The 17,867-nt window shown below is 42.9% G+C and overlaps 1 protein-coding gene across 3 annotated transcripts in view; it reads left to right on the top strand.

Annotated features, from left to right (window-relative positions):
- The window catches only part of grik4 (glutamate receptor, ionotropic, kainate 4), a 421,740-nt gene extending 404,624 nt beyond the window's left edge, over nucleotides 1-17,116 (top strand). For 2 of the 3 annotated variants that reach the window (XM_049576053.1, XM_049576054.1), the window contains 8 exons: nucleotides 3,610-3,719; nucleotides 6,160-6,398; nucleotides 6,589-6,700; nucleotides 6,826-6,991; nucleotides 7,736-7,961; nucleotides 12,380-12,508; nucleotides 12,675-12,793; nucleotides 14,415-17,116. In XM_049576053.1, coding sequence (XP_049432010.1) covers nucleotides 3,610-3,719; nucleotides 6,160-6,398; nucleotides 6,589-6,700; nucleotides 6,826-6,991; nucleotides 7,736-7,961; nucleotides 12,380-12,508; nucleotides 12,675-12,793; nucleotides 14,415-14,804 — 1,491 coding nt within the window. In that variant the 3' untranslated portion in view covers nucleotides 14,805-17,116. The remainder of the gene's footprint in view (nucleotides 1-3,609; nucleotides 3,720-6,159; nucleotides 6,399-6,588; nucleotides 6,701-6,825; nucleotides 6,992-7,735; nucleotides 7,962-12,379; nucleotides 12,509-12,674; nucleotides 12,794-14,414) is intronic. The other variant, XM_049576055.1, reaches the window with a different exon arrangement.
- The last annotated feature ends 751 nt before the right edge of the window (nucleotides 17,117-17,867 follow it).

Below are 17,867 nucleotides of genomic sequence, written 5' to 3'. Positions count from 1 at the left end.
TCTCAATCTTACGTTATAGGAGGAAAAAGGCAAGCACACATTAGCAGGTGCTAGGCTAGCAGCCTGTCTCAGACGTGCCAAACAACGTTAGAGAATCACTGATTTGTTAAATGATGAAATTGTTTCACTCTGTGTTTTACTGGTTGTAATCACCCGGTCCATTTGTTTTGGTGAGGAGGAGGAGACCTCTGTGGATAACTCAACTCCCTGTAAAAACCTCCTGAACAAAAAACGCTGAAGGCAGGTTGCACTGCTAGCTAGATGCCTCTAAATGCCCCTAAATCATACACACTTTTCCTTTAAACCTGCTTCTATATATTTTTTGGCCACACAACAGGCTGTAAACACAACAAAGGCGCAACACCACCTTTATAAAGCTACTATACTCAGTGTGTTGCTTAGAAAATGTACTCATCCAGCAGACAAGTCGAATGTTAGCACCAATTTAATTTGTGTTTCCAGCAACCTGACAAATGTAAGTCCAATATTCACTCCCTTTTAGCTCTGTTATGGTCTCCACCAACCCCTGAGGGAAATATCTGACTCTATAGCTGCTTAATGCCCTGTTATGTTCACCAGCCAGACACTAACTTTGTCTGCTGTTTGGGGCTCGGTAGGTAGCGTCCAGTAGGAGGAGGAAGAGTGGAAATGAGGCTGAAATGAACACGAAAACAGTGAAGTTGCTGCAGTGAAATCAAACCATGAGCTCAAAAGACATAAAAACGCCCTGTAGAGTTGTTAAGTGAGTGTTAATCATCTATTGGTTCATCGCTGCAGGAGAGCCTTTTCAGATTATGCATAGCAGATTGATCCATTGATTAGTGCTGTTTCCAAAACATAACATTATGGCACACATTGTAGTTTCATTGTTTTCAATTAACAATTTCAGCAAAAATGCATGTGTCTGGGAAGTGCTGAGCATATGACTGGATAAATGAGGCTTGAATTATACTGCAGGAGTTGCGTGAGAGTATGCAAATGGATGTTTTGATATAGTTTTGCTGTTGTTAAATGTGGCCCCATATGACTTCAGTTAATCAAGAATTTCTCAGGGTTTGGATTGTTTGCAGAAGAAATAGGGTGCTTCTTGAATTCAACACAGCGCAGGATGAGTAACTCATATACAAATGATCGTTTGCGAGGTGAAGTATTCTTTTAATTAAGCCTGTTCTTTCTAGGACTCAGTTTACGAGACCTCAAATGTTTGTGAAATGGAGTAAAGAAATGTTTCCAGAGGAAAATATCCTGACACATTTTGGAAGCACAGATTTTTAATACATTTTTATGCAGTTCCATTTAGCCTATCTGAATGTCTGTGTGCTCATTAGTGAGTCTTTCACAGCCTCACCATGGATAATTTCCCCTCCAGCTCCTGAAAACATAACTTTGTCTCCGAGTGTTACAGCACAAATATTACACCACAAAAGTCAAGATTTCTCAGCAGCACGCAACTCCTACTGTTTTCCCTTTTTTCCTTGTGATTTCTGTCTCTTCCTACATTTCTCTCTGTCTCTATTTCTGATCTGCTCTCCTGAACCTCCACTTCTCCACCATCTGTTTGCATGGGTGTCCTGCGTCTCTGCAGCTCTCTTCATCTTAATAATAGCACCTTGGTGGGATCTTAAGATGTGGACACGCGGGGCAAGCATTTAAGAAAACGCTGGTTCAGCATGCACCAAACTGGACCAGCAAACAGGAGGACTCATGTCAGCACATACTGCTGTTACCCCAGTAATACCAGTGCCAGCAAGAGACGGCTTGGCAGTGAGACTCATTTTACAACAGTACCCTACCCCTGAGATGGCCATTGTGTGTTTCACCACTTCACTGTTCTATTTTGAGACGGCTATCATCATCATCATCATCATCATAAGCGTTACACTCTATAGATAGACAGACAGACAGACATTAAAAGTGGCAGGCTGATTTGAATCATTTGAATTACACTCTCCTGCTTTCTGCACCACTCCTATTTTACTCAGTCAGGCTAATATGCAAGTGATTACAGATGCATTAATGAATTTTCATCTCTGTGCAAGTCTAAATGGGGGTTCGTTTATCATAACAAATACCCACCAAAATAATTTCACCCTCTTGCTGCAAATTTAATTTTGGAGGGCCTTAGAAATGTATTACCGCAGTGTTTTGGCATGCATGATATCCCTCAGGAGCACCTAATTGACTATTTTTGCATAAAAGCGATTTGGGTTTGTTCAGGTGGGCTCCGCAACGCTGCCTGTAGACAGAAATGAAAGATAAGGAATATCTACTCTCATAACAACACTTGGACAGTTGGCTGTTTGATCACCTCCACTATTTAACTGCGTTGCCGGCCCTGACAACCACTTCCATTTCATAGTCATTAACAGATGGCGGACGTGCATCTGCGTGTAAATGGCTAATATTCCCTTGCTGATGGGTCAGCTGGGCTATATGCGGAACATGGACATGAGAAATATGAGCACGCACGCACACGTAAATAAGCACACACAATCACCAGTAATTGGTTTCATTTAGAGGACAATAGCTGGTGGTGCTGGAAATAACACATTAGGAATTAGCCCCTATATTCCCATTGCACTGCTCGCTGCCAACCCTATTTTAGCCACTTATCTCCTCTACCACTGGTTACCAATCCAAACCGATACATAACAGCCCTCAGCTGCTTTGGCACTGCTAGCTTTGCTGTCCAAGCCAAAGCTATTAATCTCTTTCCCTTTTTTTCCCTCCAAGCAGGGACACTGTGCACTCCCAGTCAAACAGGAAGTCAACTATAGGTCACTTAAATGAATTTTGATTTAATGTAGCTGTAATGGTTTAGTTGGTTATTCGACCTTTCTCTCTCCCTGCATGCAACCATGTGGCAAGTGCAAACGGTGACTCTTGTCTTTGTCGGCTCATAGCTTTGACCTGTTCTTTATGGTTGGACCTGTATCCAATACATTTTTATATAAAGGCTTATACCAATTAACAGGAAGCAGTTAGGAAAAAGCTGGTTAATTCGGTTATTTTTTTTTTTAAGTTTTCCAGTGCCAGAATCCTGGAAATAAAACCTCTTATCTGTGATGTTGTATCAATATACAGCCCTGTGCCACTCTGTTGACAATTCATGGCAGACTGAGTTTGTGCTCGCATACAATGTTGATCTGAATGTTTACATGCAAATGAGATTCATATAATTATATTGTTATCAGTTTAGGACAGGAAAATCTCGGCTTATCACATCAAAATGCCTTTATTTACTGTACCAGTCACCTTTTTCATCTTCTCCAAATTACACAGGCGGCGGTAAATGTTGTTTAAAACAGACCACATCCGGCCTGGGGCGAAAGAATCAACACTGAAATACAGCAACATTTCGTTTTAATTAATCTTGGCACTCACTTTGCAGGGGTGATGTAAGAGACTGTTAGAGATGTTTTCTACACGTGCTAATTAGTTCATCTTCACCTTTACAAGTACGTATTTAACCTCTCACCTCCTCGTTCAGCAGAAGCCCATGTTGCGTTGATTTGTGTGGATTGAACATGGGATCAAAGGGTTACGCGGTCTGTGCAGGCTTTAATGATTTTAACCCCTGCGCTGTGTGTGTGTTTGTGTGTGTTTCAGGGACGTAGGCCAGGCTACTTCTCCTTCCTGGATCCCTTCTCCCCTGGTGTCTGGCTCTTCATGCTTCTGGCCTACTTGGCTGTCAGCTGCGTCCTCTTTCTGGTGGCCAGGTAAAGAGCTCATCAGTGAAAGACACTGTACAGATGAGACAGAAAACAGCGAGACACAAACAGAGGGGGTAGAGAGCACAGAGTGAAAACACACAGGGTTTGTTTGGGGGTTATACAGTGGAGGAAACAGGTGTCTGTTCTCCTGCCTTTCTTCAGTCTCTCCTCTATCTGTCTGGTCGATCTCCCACATCACAGTGAAAGAGATGTTCTCCTCCCAGTAGTGGGTCTCCAGCGTCATACTGGCACCTGCTGGTCAGGGAGGGAACTGGCACTGCTGCTGCTGCATATTACTAGTGCTTATGTACAACAGGAATGCTATTTAATTACACTTTATTTTATGAAGAAGCTTTATCAAAAATGCAAATTTATGTCTAATGAAACACCTCCTGGAATTAAAATTATCAGTCCCCAGACAGGTAGATGTATTACCTGTGTGAAGAGCGTTCTGTGGGTGGTAAACTGTAATTAAATAGAGTGATGTGATTTGATAATAACAGTGTGAATAATATGCTTTAATTATGTTTTTGCTGAGATTTGTTAAGAACAATGTTTCGTGTACAGTCATACTGTCCTAAAACAATACCTGCATGCTGAAATGTACATTTACAAAGTTATCAGTGGCTCAAAAGCCCCAGTTTCACCAAACACTTTCAGTATGGTACCTTTGGAACCAAAAGTAACCCTTCAAACACGGTACCTAGACCCTGGCGTTTCGACCGCAAGCAGTGCCCTTAAATGTGAGTGGGGTTGTTTATACTCTGTGCTCAATCCAGCACTCACTGTATTTCCTCCTCTGTCAGTCTTCACCTCGTTTATCGTCCACAGATCGAGGCTGCACACCAACATTTTCAGAACAAAATAAAACAGGCTGCGTTACAAGTAAACATTCCACCTTAAAAGTAGCTGACAGTTGGCCCAGTGAATTAAGGTATTTTTTCTCCAACTCCAGCTGCTGCAAGAGGCAGCAAAACATCCCTTTATTTTATAGTTACAGTCTACAATAAAACTCTCCACGGTAAGAGCAGTGGTTACATGAGCCTCAAAACCAGCCACAGCTCAGCCCTGAGTAGAGTGACTGTCCGCTATTGACCAATCAACAGACTGCAGCGTTCACAGCTCCACCTTTTAGTACCAGATCTGTGTGCTAGGTACCCCAACAGAGGGGGGGAGCAAAAATGGGGACGGTAAGATGTGGTTCCATTGGTACCATCCACAACTTTTCACAGTGGAAATGAAGAAAAGGTGTACTGTACCGAACTGCTCGGTTAAAACGGGGCTTAATTGTAATTGCCGCAAAGATATATTCCAAAGTTCAGCTGAAGAAGCTGATATTCAGCAGTCTGAATTACACAAATCATGTACTGTGATGATCCCTCTGCTCCACAAGGTGTCCACGTGCTTGTTTTGCTGGCTGGTCTTTGTCGTACAGGATCTGACTCAAGGCAGAGAGTCGTCATTAACCTCATGAGCCGCACTATTGCCCAGTTTGGTTAATGACATAAAAGTTCACCACCTTCCCACAGGCTCTCTGTTCCCTTGCTGGCACAGCTGCTGTTCTGTTGGGTTACTACAGACACTTCCACACACCCATACACGTATACATGACTCATTACTGACTTTCACATTTGTGCTGTTCTTTATTGTTGCTTTTGTAAATAAATATGCTTTTTCTGTTTTGTTAAGTCATCTTGTCTCCCATCTCTGTTGCAGCCTTTAAGCTGGGCCGTAACAACACCAAAGTTACTGTTTCTGTAGTGTGAAATTCCTCATGGTGGAAAGCATGAAATGAAATGAAGACAGTTATTTTTGTTGCCATTACTCCATCAGAGAAAGAGAAATGTAAAGACAAAATGTTCTACTTAAGCTTTGAAAGATACCCACTTGCTTTCGGAATAGATCGTACAAACAGGAAGAATGATAGCAGTAACCAAGAACTCTTGTTATGTACATATGGGGATTGTGTTAAAACTGTGTAAGACTCAATTAAGTTGTCCTTTTAACTTATTTTCCTGTATGAGCTTTTGTCTGTGTAACTTTTTTTGTTAATTTTGGCAGATTAAATGGAAATTATTCCATGGTTTTGAGGCCGAGACTGCTGCACACAACAGAGTTGTCACATAACTTGAGCTTCACGCAGCACCATTTGAACATCCCAATTACATTGCCTTCATCCCCACTGTTTAAATAGGCAGCACATGGGGAATGAAAAGCAGGTTGGTTTCCTCCAGAGAGCCAAGGTGACTTTGAGCTCGGTTGACTGTTAGAGTTGTTTTGTTCCGCATCTATCTCTCCCTTTCTTTCTCCATTTCGCTCGCTCCCTATCTCCTGAGTTTTGCTCCCGTCAGAATACCTAATCCAACTTTCATTCCCACTCTCATCGCCTGTGTTCCTCCTCTCTGACTCTCTCTGTTGTCTAACCTCATTGTCTTGTTCTCCCCAGATTGACACCTTATGAGTGGTACAACCCCCACCCCTGTCTAAAGGGTCGCTGTAACCTGCTGATCAACCAGTATTCACTTGGCAACAGTTTCTGGTTCCCTGTTGGAGGCTTTATGCAGCAAGGATCCACTATTGCTCCCAGAGCTCTGTCCACACGTTGTGTCAGCGGAGTGTGGTTAGTATCGGCTACAGAGGCATACAAACATCAGTGCATTTGCATGTTTTCGGCTTTCCACTCAGGTATACACCCATTTAACTCTATTATGTTTTATTTTGTGCAAATTGCTCCATCATGGAATGCATTTCATCAGTGATGTGATTTTGAGGCTTCATTCCAGGTTTCCAGGAAATCAGGGTTCAAGATGAGGTAGTGATGGCGTTTGTGCATGTGCATACATGAGACATTGTCTGTGTATGTCTGCCTCTGCAGCTAAAACTTCACTTCCTTTCATCCCAACCCGACCACTGTCACCTTTATCCATTCACACCCACCCATTCATGCATCCACCCACTGAAAATGCTGCAGTGTCTTCTCCTCTCAGGTGCGCAGTTATTTTAATCCTCCCACACTTTCACCCAGACAATCTATCTTCATACACCAGCCTGCCCATTTACATACTTTTATAGGTGAATACATATGTTCTTGTCCCCTGCCTTTCCTCTACAGGTGGGCCTTCACATTAATCATCATTTCATCCTACACCGCCAACCTGGCTGCCTTCCTTACAGTCCAGAGGATGGAGGTGCCGATAGAGTCAGTAGACGACCTGGCAGATCAGACGGCGATAGAGTACGGCACCATGCACGGAGGATCCACAATGACCTTCTTCCAGGTCAGAGGTTTCACATATCATTGTATATGATAGGTTTACAGCCATACATGTATACACACAGACTCAACCGAGAGCCTGCAGCGATCTGTTGGCAATCAGTGATGTTATCCTCCTCATCATCCTGCTGTCCTTCCTGTTTTTCTCCTCCAACCACAGGTTATATCTGTGTCTTATCTCCCCCTTGCCTCAACAATCCAGTACCCTTCTCCTCAGGGAGATGGGGTTCTGTCTACATCCCTAAGGGATGCACACCCTATCCTCTTTCATCTTCTCAAGAGTTGACCTCAGAGAGATAGAAATAGAGTGAGGAACACAGAAAGTGAGTGTTACAGAGAGACAGACAGTGAAGGATGATGTGGAGGGAAGGAAAGAGACACATTAGCCTCGTCTTTCTCTGTGCTTTCACATCCACTGGACCTTGAATAACTGAAAGAAGACAGGCCAAGAGAAAGTAGAGGACAGGTGGAGATGTTAAGTAAAGGTTCTGTTCTAAACTTTGAAGCTACTCGTGTGGAAAAAGATCTGCTCAAGAAAAAATAACATTCGCATATAACTGCAGCAAACCCTTTTGGAGAATTTGAATAAATCCATCAGTCAAGAAAATGAAAAAGAATAACAAATGAAAACCAATCTCCACCTCTGCAAAACTGAGAAATAAGTATCTGCGACTGATGTGACTTTTGTTTACTGTCTCTCACATCCGAATGTGTCTGTTTCTCCTGATTGTGTCTCGCCGCTCTGCAGAACTCTCGCTACCAGACCTACCAGCGTATGTGGAACTTCATGCACTCAAAACAGCCCAGCGTGTTCGTGAAGAGCACGGAGGAGGGCATCGCCCGTGTCCTCAACTCCAATTACGCCTACTTGCTAGAGAGCACCATGAACGAGTACTATCGCCAGAGGAACTGCAACCTGACTCAGATTGGAGGACTGCTGGACACCAAGGGCTATGGCATCGGCATGCCACTGGGTGAGTGGAGAATGATGGGGTGGAGAATTAGAGGGGGGGAAACGAATTAAAAGTAAGGGAAAAGAAAGGAATAACTTGAAAAGTGGAAGGGAGAGGAAGCTGGGTGTAAAATGAAGGCAGCAGAGGACAAAAACTGACGGTTTTGCCCAGATACACTGTATAATTGAAGCTAAGAAGGGGGAATGAAGAGCAGAGGCATTAGTTGGAGGATACACCATAAACGTCACATTGGACAGTTAAATTGAAAAGTAAAGCCTCAGCAATGCCAAACCATTAGCTGCTTTCATGGAGGAAAATGATGCAAAAAGTAAGAAACTAAAAGACTGCTAGACTTTAATAGAGCGGCTGTTTTCATGCTGTGATGGGAGAAGTGAGGACAAGAGAAAGGGAATTTGAAATATTGTTCCTGTTGAATGTGGAACTGTTGCTGTACGACTCGTTGGCTGCACTGAGAGTATAAACACTTTGGTTTACTCACACTTTGATCTCAGCTTGAGTCGATCTCCACACGGGGGAAAAACACACCTTAAAGTAAACAAGATTAATTTCAATTTCTTTGATCTTTAGAGGATATATAAACCCTCTCTTTAGTGGCTGACGTTCCATATCACACACTGTGATGTGACCTGTAGAACACTGCAAAATCCTACTAAGCCCTTAAATCTTATATTTGAAATCTTATATTTTGTTGAAATAAAGTCCTCTAATGGAGTGACATACAGTAATTCCCCTTCACTATGGCAAACCAGAAGAAAGAGTCATAAAAATGTCATTCAATTTAAAGGGATACTTCACCCCCGAAAATGATCACTCGTTTATCAGTAACTGTGTTGCCTTGAATTCATGAAGAAAACTTGTGTTTCTCACATGCCTCCCATGAACGAAGAATCTAAAAACAGATAGAATTCTTGGGGTCCGCCTTTAACAGTAGCAAGACGGGGAAGTGAATTGAGAGTGACACTTAATTAGGCTCTCTTCAAAGCGAGCCAGACACCTCCTGTTACTAATACTAATTCTAATGCTAATACTAATTCAGTCATAATGTAGTCAAAGAAAACCAGCAGTTTGGTGGTATGGATCCGTTTTGGGGCCTCTCTGCCTCTCCTTGGGCCTCTTCCACGCGTCTACATGGAAAGCATAAGGCGGAGAGAGCACACCTCTCTGCCCTTCCATGTGCAAATGAAGAAAGCCTGAGGCAAAGAGAGCAAACCTCCCTGCCCTTCCATGCGCCTACATGGAAAGCCTAAGGTAGCAACAAAGACCCTCCCCCCAGGAACAGAACAGAGCAGCATCAATGACAAACAGAAATGACATTGATAAGTCAGACACAGCATGAAAAGGAGGAGCTGGGGTGGAGGTGGGTTGCAAAGAGGCTTGCAGAGGAAGCAGCAACAGTAGGCAGGTCACAGCATTTTAAATAGGGTGACCTGAATGAGATTCGCCAATTGATTGCATAGAAAGGAATCATGTGATCTATCAGCTGACTCCCTTCCATCAATCAGCTGCTCCATCAGTTGATTGAACTGTTTGAGATCAGCTGGTGTAGCTGGGATGTGAGCTGAGCTTGACATAGTGTCCTGCCTGAACTAACACTATGCTCAATTAATTATACACAAAGCCATAATTCACCTTTTAAGTAGCAAGATGAAACCCTGACCGATTGTCGAACCTCAGATTCAGGAGGAGCAATGTGGATTTTGCCCTGGCTGTGGAACAGTGGACCAGCTCTTTTCATGGGAGTTTGTCCATCCAGTCTTCATGTGTTTTGTGGACTTGGAGAAGGCTTACAACCCTGTCTATCGGGGGGTGCTGCAGGACTATGGGTACCAGGCTCACTGCTAAAAGCCATCCGGTCCCTGTATGACCAAAGTGAAAGCTGTGTCTACATACTTGGGGTAAAGTCAGACACGTTCTTGGTGGATGTTAGCCTTTGCCAGTGTTGTCCTAGTCACCGATCCTGTTTGTGATATTCATGGACGGGATCTCGAGTAGCAGCCGGGGAAAGGAAGGGGTCTGGTTTGGGGACCTCAGAATTGCATCTCAGCTTTTTGCAGATGATGTGGTTCTGTTGGCTTCATCACACCGTGATCTCTATGCACTGGGACGGTTTGCAGCCGAGTGTGAAGCAGGTGGGATGAGAGTCAGCACCTCCAAATCTGAGACCATGGTTCTCTGCTGGAAACCGGTAGTTACCCCCTCCAGGTTGGGAGAGAGTTACTGCCTCAAGCGGAGAGTTCAAGTATTTCAGAGTATTGTTCACGAGTGAGGATAGAATGGAGCATGAGATGGATTGGCAGTTTGGTGCGGCTCCTGTAGCGATGCGAGCACTGCGCCAGGCCGTCGTGGTGAAGAGGGAGCTGAGACAGAAGACGAGGCTTTCGATTTACTGGTCCACCTACATGCCGACCCTCACCTATGGTCTTGAGCTCTGGGTAGTGACGGAAAGAATGAGGTTGCAGATACAAGCAACAGAAATGAGTTTCCTCTTTGGGGTGGCTGGGTTCAGCCTTAGAGATAGGGTGAGGAGCTCGGACGTCTGGAGGGAATGGATGTCCGAGGGAGAGAGATGTCTGGGGTGCTTTGTCCCCGCGACCTGGCCCTGGATAAGCGGATGAAGATGGATGGACAGAATTACTGCATATAGAGGTCATTAGTTACGAGGGAAGGTAAATTCTGTGTTACTTCTAAAAAGGCACACATAGCTATATCAATTTAGTGTTGCTGTGGAACAGTGTGGCACAAAATGACTGTCAGATTTTATATATGACTGTACCCATTATCACAATGATGAAAAGTAAAGAGAGGAAGAATAAAACACGATATATTTTGATAGGGCTATTTATTGTAGCCTCAACGGGCCTTTAAATCAAGCAACACAAGTCAGTTTTTAATACTCCTGGCAGAGTGAAATGAAATAACTCAGACATTTGACAGTAATTTCTTATTCCGATAGGCCAAATCAAATAAAAATGATAAATGTTTTGTACAAAAACATAAACAAAGTGAAGTTTATCCTTTGTAACCTTAACAGTTATTCACATCCTTCACATAGACTGTAAATCACCACCGTAGGCCTAATTTGTCCTTGATCATGAAGATGGAAAAATAATGTCCACATTTCCAGGAAAGCAAAGTCAAAGTGTGCGAACTGTGTGCAGTTACAGTCTAATGCCATTTAATTGATTGACTTATTCACGCCAGTTCAGTTCCTTCAGTTGCTGCTGCAAGGTCGGGTGACTAGTGATGCGCTCATCAACTGGTGGATCCTGCACCATTCTGAATAATGTTAAGTTATTAATAACTTACAGAGACATTGTGTGCAATAGTCCACCTTCGACCTTCCCTTCCCTTCCCTTCCCTCTGTTTTTCTCTCTGTCTCTCTCAAACATAAACACACACACACAAGACAGAGGGAGTGAAGGCTGCTCACATGAGCTCACATCACTACAGGTGACGTTAGATCATAAGAGGGAAAAACTCTGGGGACTAGGCTGCCTTTGTCAGCTTTGTTCAAGACAAAAGTAACAAATAACGAGCCCATTTAAATTTCAGTAATTGTAACTGTTACCCATTTAAAAAAGTAATTATGTCTAGTCACCACCAAAAGTAGTGGCGTAACAGTAACAAAATAACACTACTCCTAACACTGCTAGTGTGTAGGATTCAGTGCCTTCTAGTGGTTAGGTTGCAGATTGCAACCAACTGAAACTTCTCCCATGTGCCACGCGTGTCGCAGAACTATAGTGGCCAACACGTAAACACAAAAACTCTGTGGAAGAGGACCTGCTCCGTCTCATTCTAAGGTAACAAAACACAACAGTTCTTAGTTTCAAGTGATTATACTCTAATAAAAACATAGTTATGAATATTATATACTATTTCTGTCCATATATTTCCCTTAATCATACACACTGGACCTTTAAAGGTTTAGTTCAGATTCACATGTTCAGAGTCCCATTCATAGTCACACAATGACACACAATCTGACTTTGTCTGGCTTTGAAGAGAGCATAAATAACTTTCACTTTTCTGTCAGTTTGGACGTGCTGTCTGTTTAGGAAGCACTGAGCATACGACTGAATAAATGAGACTTGGATTATACTGTATGAGCTTTGTGAGAGTTTGTAAACAGATGTTTAAATGCACTCCTATTGTTGTTAAATGCGGCTGCTTATGACTTCAGTTCATGAAGAATTTTCCCGGTTTTTGGATTCTTCATTCAAAGGAGGCATGCGAAAAAAACAATGATTTATTTACAAAATCAGCATAACACCGGGTGAGTAACTGAATTAAAGGGTGAAATATTGTAACATAGTGAGTTTGTCTTTTGTCTGAAGGTTCAGTTTTAAGTTAGGATACCTTGTTAGAAGACTTTTGGCAGTGTTCAGCTTTGAGCTTTGCCCCTCTCTTCCCTGCAGGTTCAGTGTACCGTGATGAGTTTGACCTGGCCATCCTGAAAATGCAGGAGGACAATCGTTTGGAGATCCTCAAGAGGAAGTGGTGGGATGGTGGCAAGTGTCCAAAGGAGGAGGACCACCGTGCCAAAGGTTGGTCTCCGGTTAATCCTCATCTGCTTGTTCTTCAGCTCCACTTCAGCTTGTCAGACCGTGTGTTTGGAACAGCATTTCACTTTCTTTGCCACCTTTGTCTTCCTCTACAAATCCCTCTTCCCGTCATCTCTCGCTCCCTCCCACCACATCCTGTCGTCTCCAGGTCTGGGCATGGAGAACATCGGCGGCATCTTCGTGGTGCTGGTGTGTGGCCTGCTGGTGGCTATCTTCATGGCAGTGCTGGAGTTTGTCTGGATGTTAAGACAGGCGCCAGGAAATGAGGTGAGAGAGGGCTATCTAACCTGCATCTGCTTTGTCTCCCTCTCCCCTCCCTGGCACCCTGCCCCTCGCGGAGCTGCTAGGCTTTCCCACAGTGCACAGCTTTGACAGAAGTGTAGCAGGCATCTTCGTCTTCCTCTGGGTTCCACTTGACACCCAGCATTCCTGCGTCCAGCCTATGTGACATAATCAGCACAAAACCAAAGATATACCTCACTTATACCTCACTCAGAGTACCTGCATATATGATTTTCTATTTAAAGCAGTAGAAGATACATACATATATATATTTAATAGAATATTGTAATATAATATAGAAAATTGAATGTAGTCTGATCTTATTGGTGGTGAATATATGCTAACAGGGTGCTGCCAATGAGCATTTATTCATTAAAATAATTGTGGTTGTTTTCTCTTAGCCTTAATCCAGTCATCTTTTAACTTAAAAGATGCTCGGTATTTTGTGCGCATCTCTGCTCAGAATCCAGTCGTCTGAGGTCAGAAGTCATTCATTCCATCACAGGGGGGATGATGGACAGTCATGGATTAGTTGTGGAGTGTTGAACAGAATATCATTTTTTTTTTTTAAATGAAAGCTTTCTACATTATAAAAAGCTACGATAAGTATTTTTCGCTGTGAGATGTCACACAGATAGTGTGTGATTATTATAATCCTAAAAACTGTGATGAATCAAAAAAAGATGGATCAAAACTATATATATAGAATCATATCAATTTCAGTGTAGCTTCATCTGGGGTGGGGACTTGAAAGCAATATGAGAAGTGTGTCCAGTCTTGTCACAGACCTCCTGCTGTTTGGAGAGACGTTTTCATCAGGCCAATTTCAGTTTTCAGGATGGAGCTCTGCTGCGCTATTCTTGAGGCGGGGATGCCGCTAACATTATAAAAATAAGTTGGTGACTTGTACATCAGAGAAAGATGTGCATGCAGTGTTATAATTATTTCTGATGTGATTCCTTTAAACAATACTTGATAATTGTCTTTTCAAATTGACTCCACACTGTGATTATAATTCAATAAACATTCAGAATGTGAAAGTCAAAAAAAACTCGTGATTTCTTCTTCTTGAGCAGCATAGATTGATTCTTCACTCTAACTTGTAAACCTGTGTGTGTGTGTGTGTGTGTGTGTGTGTGTGTGTCTATGTGTGTATGCATCCTTGTTGTTACATGTGCAGCATGCGTGGATCGATAATTAGCCTCTCCTGTTTTTTTACACTTGAGCTGTAGTATCATGTCTGTCTTATTTATTATTTGAGTTTACATACTGTAGATACCCAGTGGAGCAGTCCGTCAGCAGCCCTGGAGATAAAATGTATGTTACATGTCTGTATGTGTCTGAACAGTAAGTTAAAAATTCAAAATGGACTATATGTGTTATTTATACTGATAGTTGTTGAAGCTACACCAGCTGTCTCTCTGTTGTTCCCACTGTACACTGATTATAAAGATGAAATATGTGTGTTATGTGTCCGTGATGTTCAGTCACATCAGTTTGTCCTGATCAAGTCAGTCAGTCAGTGAGATGTCTGGCCTCTCTCCCATTCTCTCCCCCTCTTATCCCCCTCTCCCCTATCTTTTTCTCCCTGTTTGTGTGCTTTCAGCAGTCAGTGTGTGAGGAGATGCTGCGGGAGCTCCATGGGATCGTGCTATGTCGCGACAGCCTGCAGGTGAGGCGCCGGCGGGCGGCTTTGATGCTGCGGCCACGACCTTTGCCCCTGGAGGAGCGTCGGGCACGAGCTGCCGCCGTCAGCCTCAGCAACGGCAAGCTGTGCGGGGGCACCGGACTGCCTGAACCCCTCTCCCACAGACTGGCACAGGAGGCTGCCCTAGTTGCGAGGGGGTGCAGCCACATCCGCATTTGCCCCGAGTGCCGGCGCTTCCAGGGACTGAGGATGCGTCCCGCGGGAGCCACTGGGACCCTCCCCTCTCCTACTCACAGTGAGGAGAGCATAGAGTGGGATAAGACCACAAATAGCAGTGAACCTGAATAACGCCCAGTGATTCTAACAGGACTGATTTCCCAGCAGCCACCTCTCTTTCCAGGGATCAAAGATCACATGGTATTTTGATTCAGCCATTTGGAGCTTGATCTTAAAGGGCAGAACAGTGCTGTGAACCTTGTTTTGCCCAAGAGGCAACAGCCAGTAGTCAGTTTTGGAGTCTCCTTGGGTGATTTTTTTTCCTTGGTGATAGGAGAAACTGATGAGTCTGTCTCATTGTGGTCTGTCCCTGTTGGCCCTCTGTACTGTGTCAGACAGGACGGACAAAAACAGCTACGGGGCATTTGTACTATGCAGTATTTTCAGTCATTTATCATTGTGCTGTTTCCTTTTTTTTCCCCTTTTTAAATTATTTCTGTCCTCTGTTGGATTATCAGTACTGAATATTGTTATTCTATTGTTCTTAAAAAAAAAAACTTCAAACAAGTTCCTTTTTTTATCTGACAATTTACTGTATGAACGTATATTGCCTCTGAAGAGCTGCAAAGATGAACAGACTAATGCAAGGTCACCCTTCAAATCCTTTTATTTTGAAAGTGCCAAAAACCATGAGTATTATCTTGTGGCTGAAGAAAGCACCACAGCCTTGAGAAGACAACAAACTCAACTGAACCTAGAAAACAAACAAACAAACAAACAAACAGAGACGTACAGACACATGGACTTCTTTTATAGTAGTGATATTCTATTAAAAAAATGTTTTAACTGTTGGTATCTCTGAAAGACAGCGATGCATGTCCAGAGGTGTTGGCAGATGCTCATCGAGTGATTAAGTGCTAGAGTGGTGTTGAGTGGCTGGAAGAATGATTTCCTGTTTTGAATACCTGCTTAAAACCATGATGGCTACACACACACAAAGACACCCATTCATTTCCTCCCTCCTATGTGTCTTGACATTACTTTCTTCTCCATCTGTCCCACATCTTTGACACATTTGTTGTCTCATCACCTCCTTTTCACGATATCTCTCTTAAAAACATACATACAGTCTCCTGTGCCGTATACACTCTTTGTAAGAGATGAGAGGTATGTTCAAGAGTGACTGAGCTTTCACAAGGACGTGCCAGAGCGTGAATGAAACCCAGCTCCAACCCAACAGATGTCCCTGGTAAAGCAAAAGTGCATTTTTTTTTTTATCCGCAGTTGATTTGAATTCTTTTCAAATGTCAAGGCAGTTCAAACTTTTTGACTGAATGTGATGTTTTACACACTGCTTAGAGGAGTTTTTTATTTCACATTAGCCGAGATGCTCTCTGACATTTTCTACTTTTATTTCTGCAAAAACCCAAACTTAGTCTTAAAATATATCTTCACCAGGGGCTGTATTCACAAAGCCTCCTAGTGCTAAGAGTTCCTCTAAGTGACGAAATTCTAAGAAAATTCTTAGAGTCGTGATGTTTTCTTAGAATTTCCCCTTAGAATTCAGATTAGGTCCATGTAAAGATTAAAGTTATTCACAGAGCATCTTCGACCTTAAAAGAGTCCCTAAGGTGAAAAACTGTGAGGAGCAGGGAGGAGGACTTTTAAGAGATTTTAAGAATTTCTTACGCAGAGGAGAAAATGGTGGAAAGACAAAGAGATCGGAGAAATATTCTCCGAAGACTGGATAACAACGAGTTAATGAAATGCTACAGATTAGTGCAGGGGTAATGTTTGTGGTCGATCTCATTAGAGATACGCACACACTTCCCACTTAACACTATAATGCCAGAAATAAATATTTAGTTCAATATTAAGATATTTTAAAAAGTGGGAAAATGCACCGTTGCAGTAGTGATGACTTGGGTCTGTCTAAATCTTCCATCAGCAGAGAGATCACACCAGCAATGACAACACTTTTACAGTCTCATATTGTGGTGCAGTTCATTTCATTTCCACTGGGTGTCCACATCTTGTAGGCTCCCAAAAGGGCGTGTCTTGTGACAACCAATCACACCTGTTAAAAGAATGCATCACCTCACAAATGTTTTTGTCCCTTCTTTGCTCAGAGTTGTTCTGAGAACTATCCTAAATCACTCCAAAGCTGGGAATCCTTACTAAAAATGTCTAGGTTAAGTGAGGAGCTCTCTGAGATTGTTTTTCTTAAAATGTTTGTGAATACAGCCCAAGGTCTTAAGGGACAGTTCACCACAAAATCAAAAATCCATATTTTCCCTCTTACCCTGTAGTGCTATGTATCAGCTGAGACTGTTTTGGTGTGAGTTACTGAGTGCTGGAGATGTCAGCCTTCTCTTTAATATAATGGAACAAGATGGCACTTGGCTTGTAGGGCTCAAAGCGCCAATGTCTCTTTCCAGAAATCATGACCCCGTTACTCAAGATAATCCACAGACCTTGTTGTGAGCAGTTTCATGTAAGAACTATTTTCTTTCTACCAAACTACACCCACCAACCACCAATCAGTTTGCAGAAGGAAGCGTGCATCTACTGCTAGCTCACTTAGCACCACTGAGCTAGCAAACATCATAGCTCATGCTGCGGACGTCATTAATGTTTACTGCCATGAGCACAAGACTCTCATCCATGAGTAGATGCACACTTCCTTCTGCACGGTGGCACGTTTGGTGGGTGTCGCTTGGAAGAAAGAAAATGAAACGTGAAACTGCTCACACCAATGTCTGTGGATTATCTTAAGTAACCGAGTCATGATTTCTGAAAAGAGATGAGAGGCTTGTGCTCATGACAGTAAACATTAATGGCGGCTTTTTCAGCTGAGCTGTGACGTTTGTTAGCTCAGTGGTGCTAAATGAGCTAGCAGTAGATGCACGCTTCCTTCTGCAAACTGATTGGTGAATGGGGGTTGAAGTTTGGTAGAAAGAAAATAGTTCTGCTCACAACAAGATCTGTGTATTATCTTGAGTAACTGGGTCATGATTTCTGGAAAGAGACATTGCTGTTGAGTTTTTCAAATGTGCAAGGCAGACATCTCTGCAGGCGATATCCCAACACTTGGCAACTCCCACAAAAAACAATGTAAATTGATAAACAGCACAGGTAAGAGGAAAAATGTGTATTTTTGTGGGGGTGAACTGTCCCTTTAATACAAACTGATCA

The sequence above is a fragment of the Epinephelus fuscoguttatus genome, linkage group LG5 (genome assembly GCF_011397635.1).
Source record: "Epinephelus fuscoguttatus linkage group LG5, E.fuscoguttatus.final_Chr_v1".
NCBI lineage: Eukaryota > Metazoa > Chordata > Actinopteri > Perciformes > Serranidae > Epinephelus > Epinephelus fuscoguttatus.
This window is presented reverse-complemented; position numbering and strand designations above follow the sequence as displayed.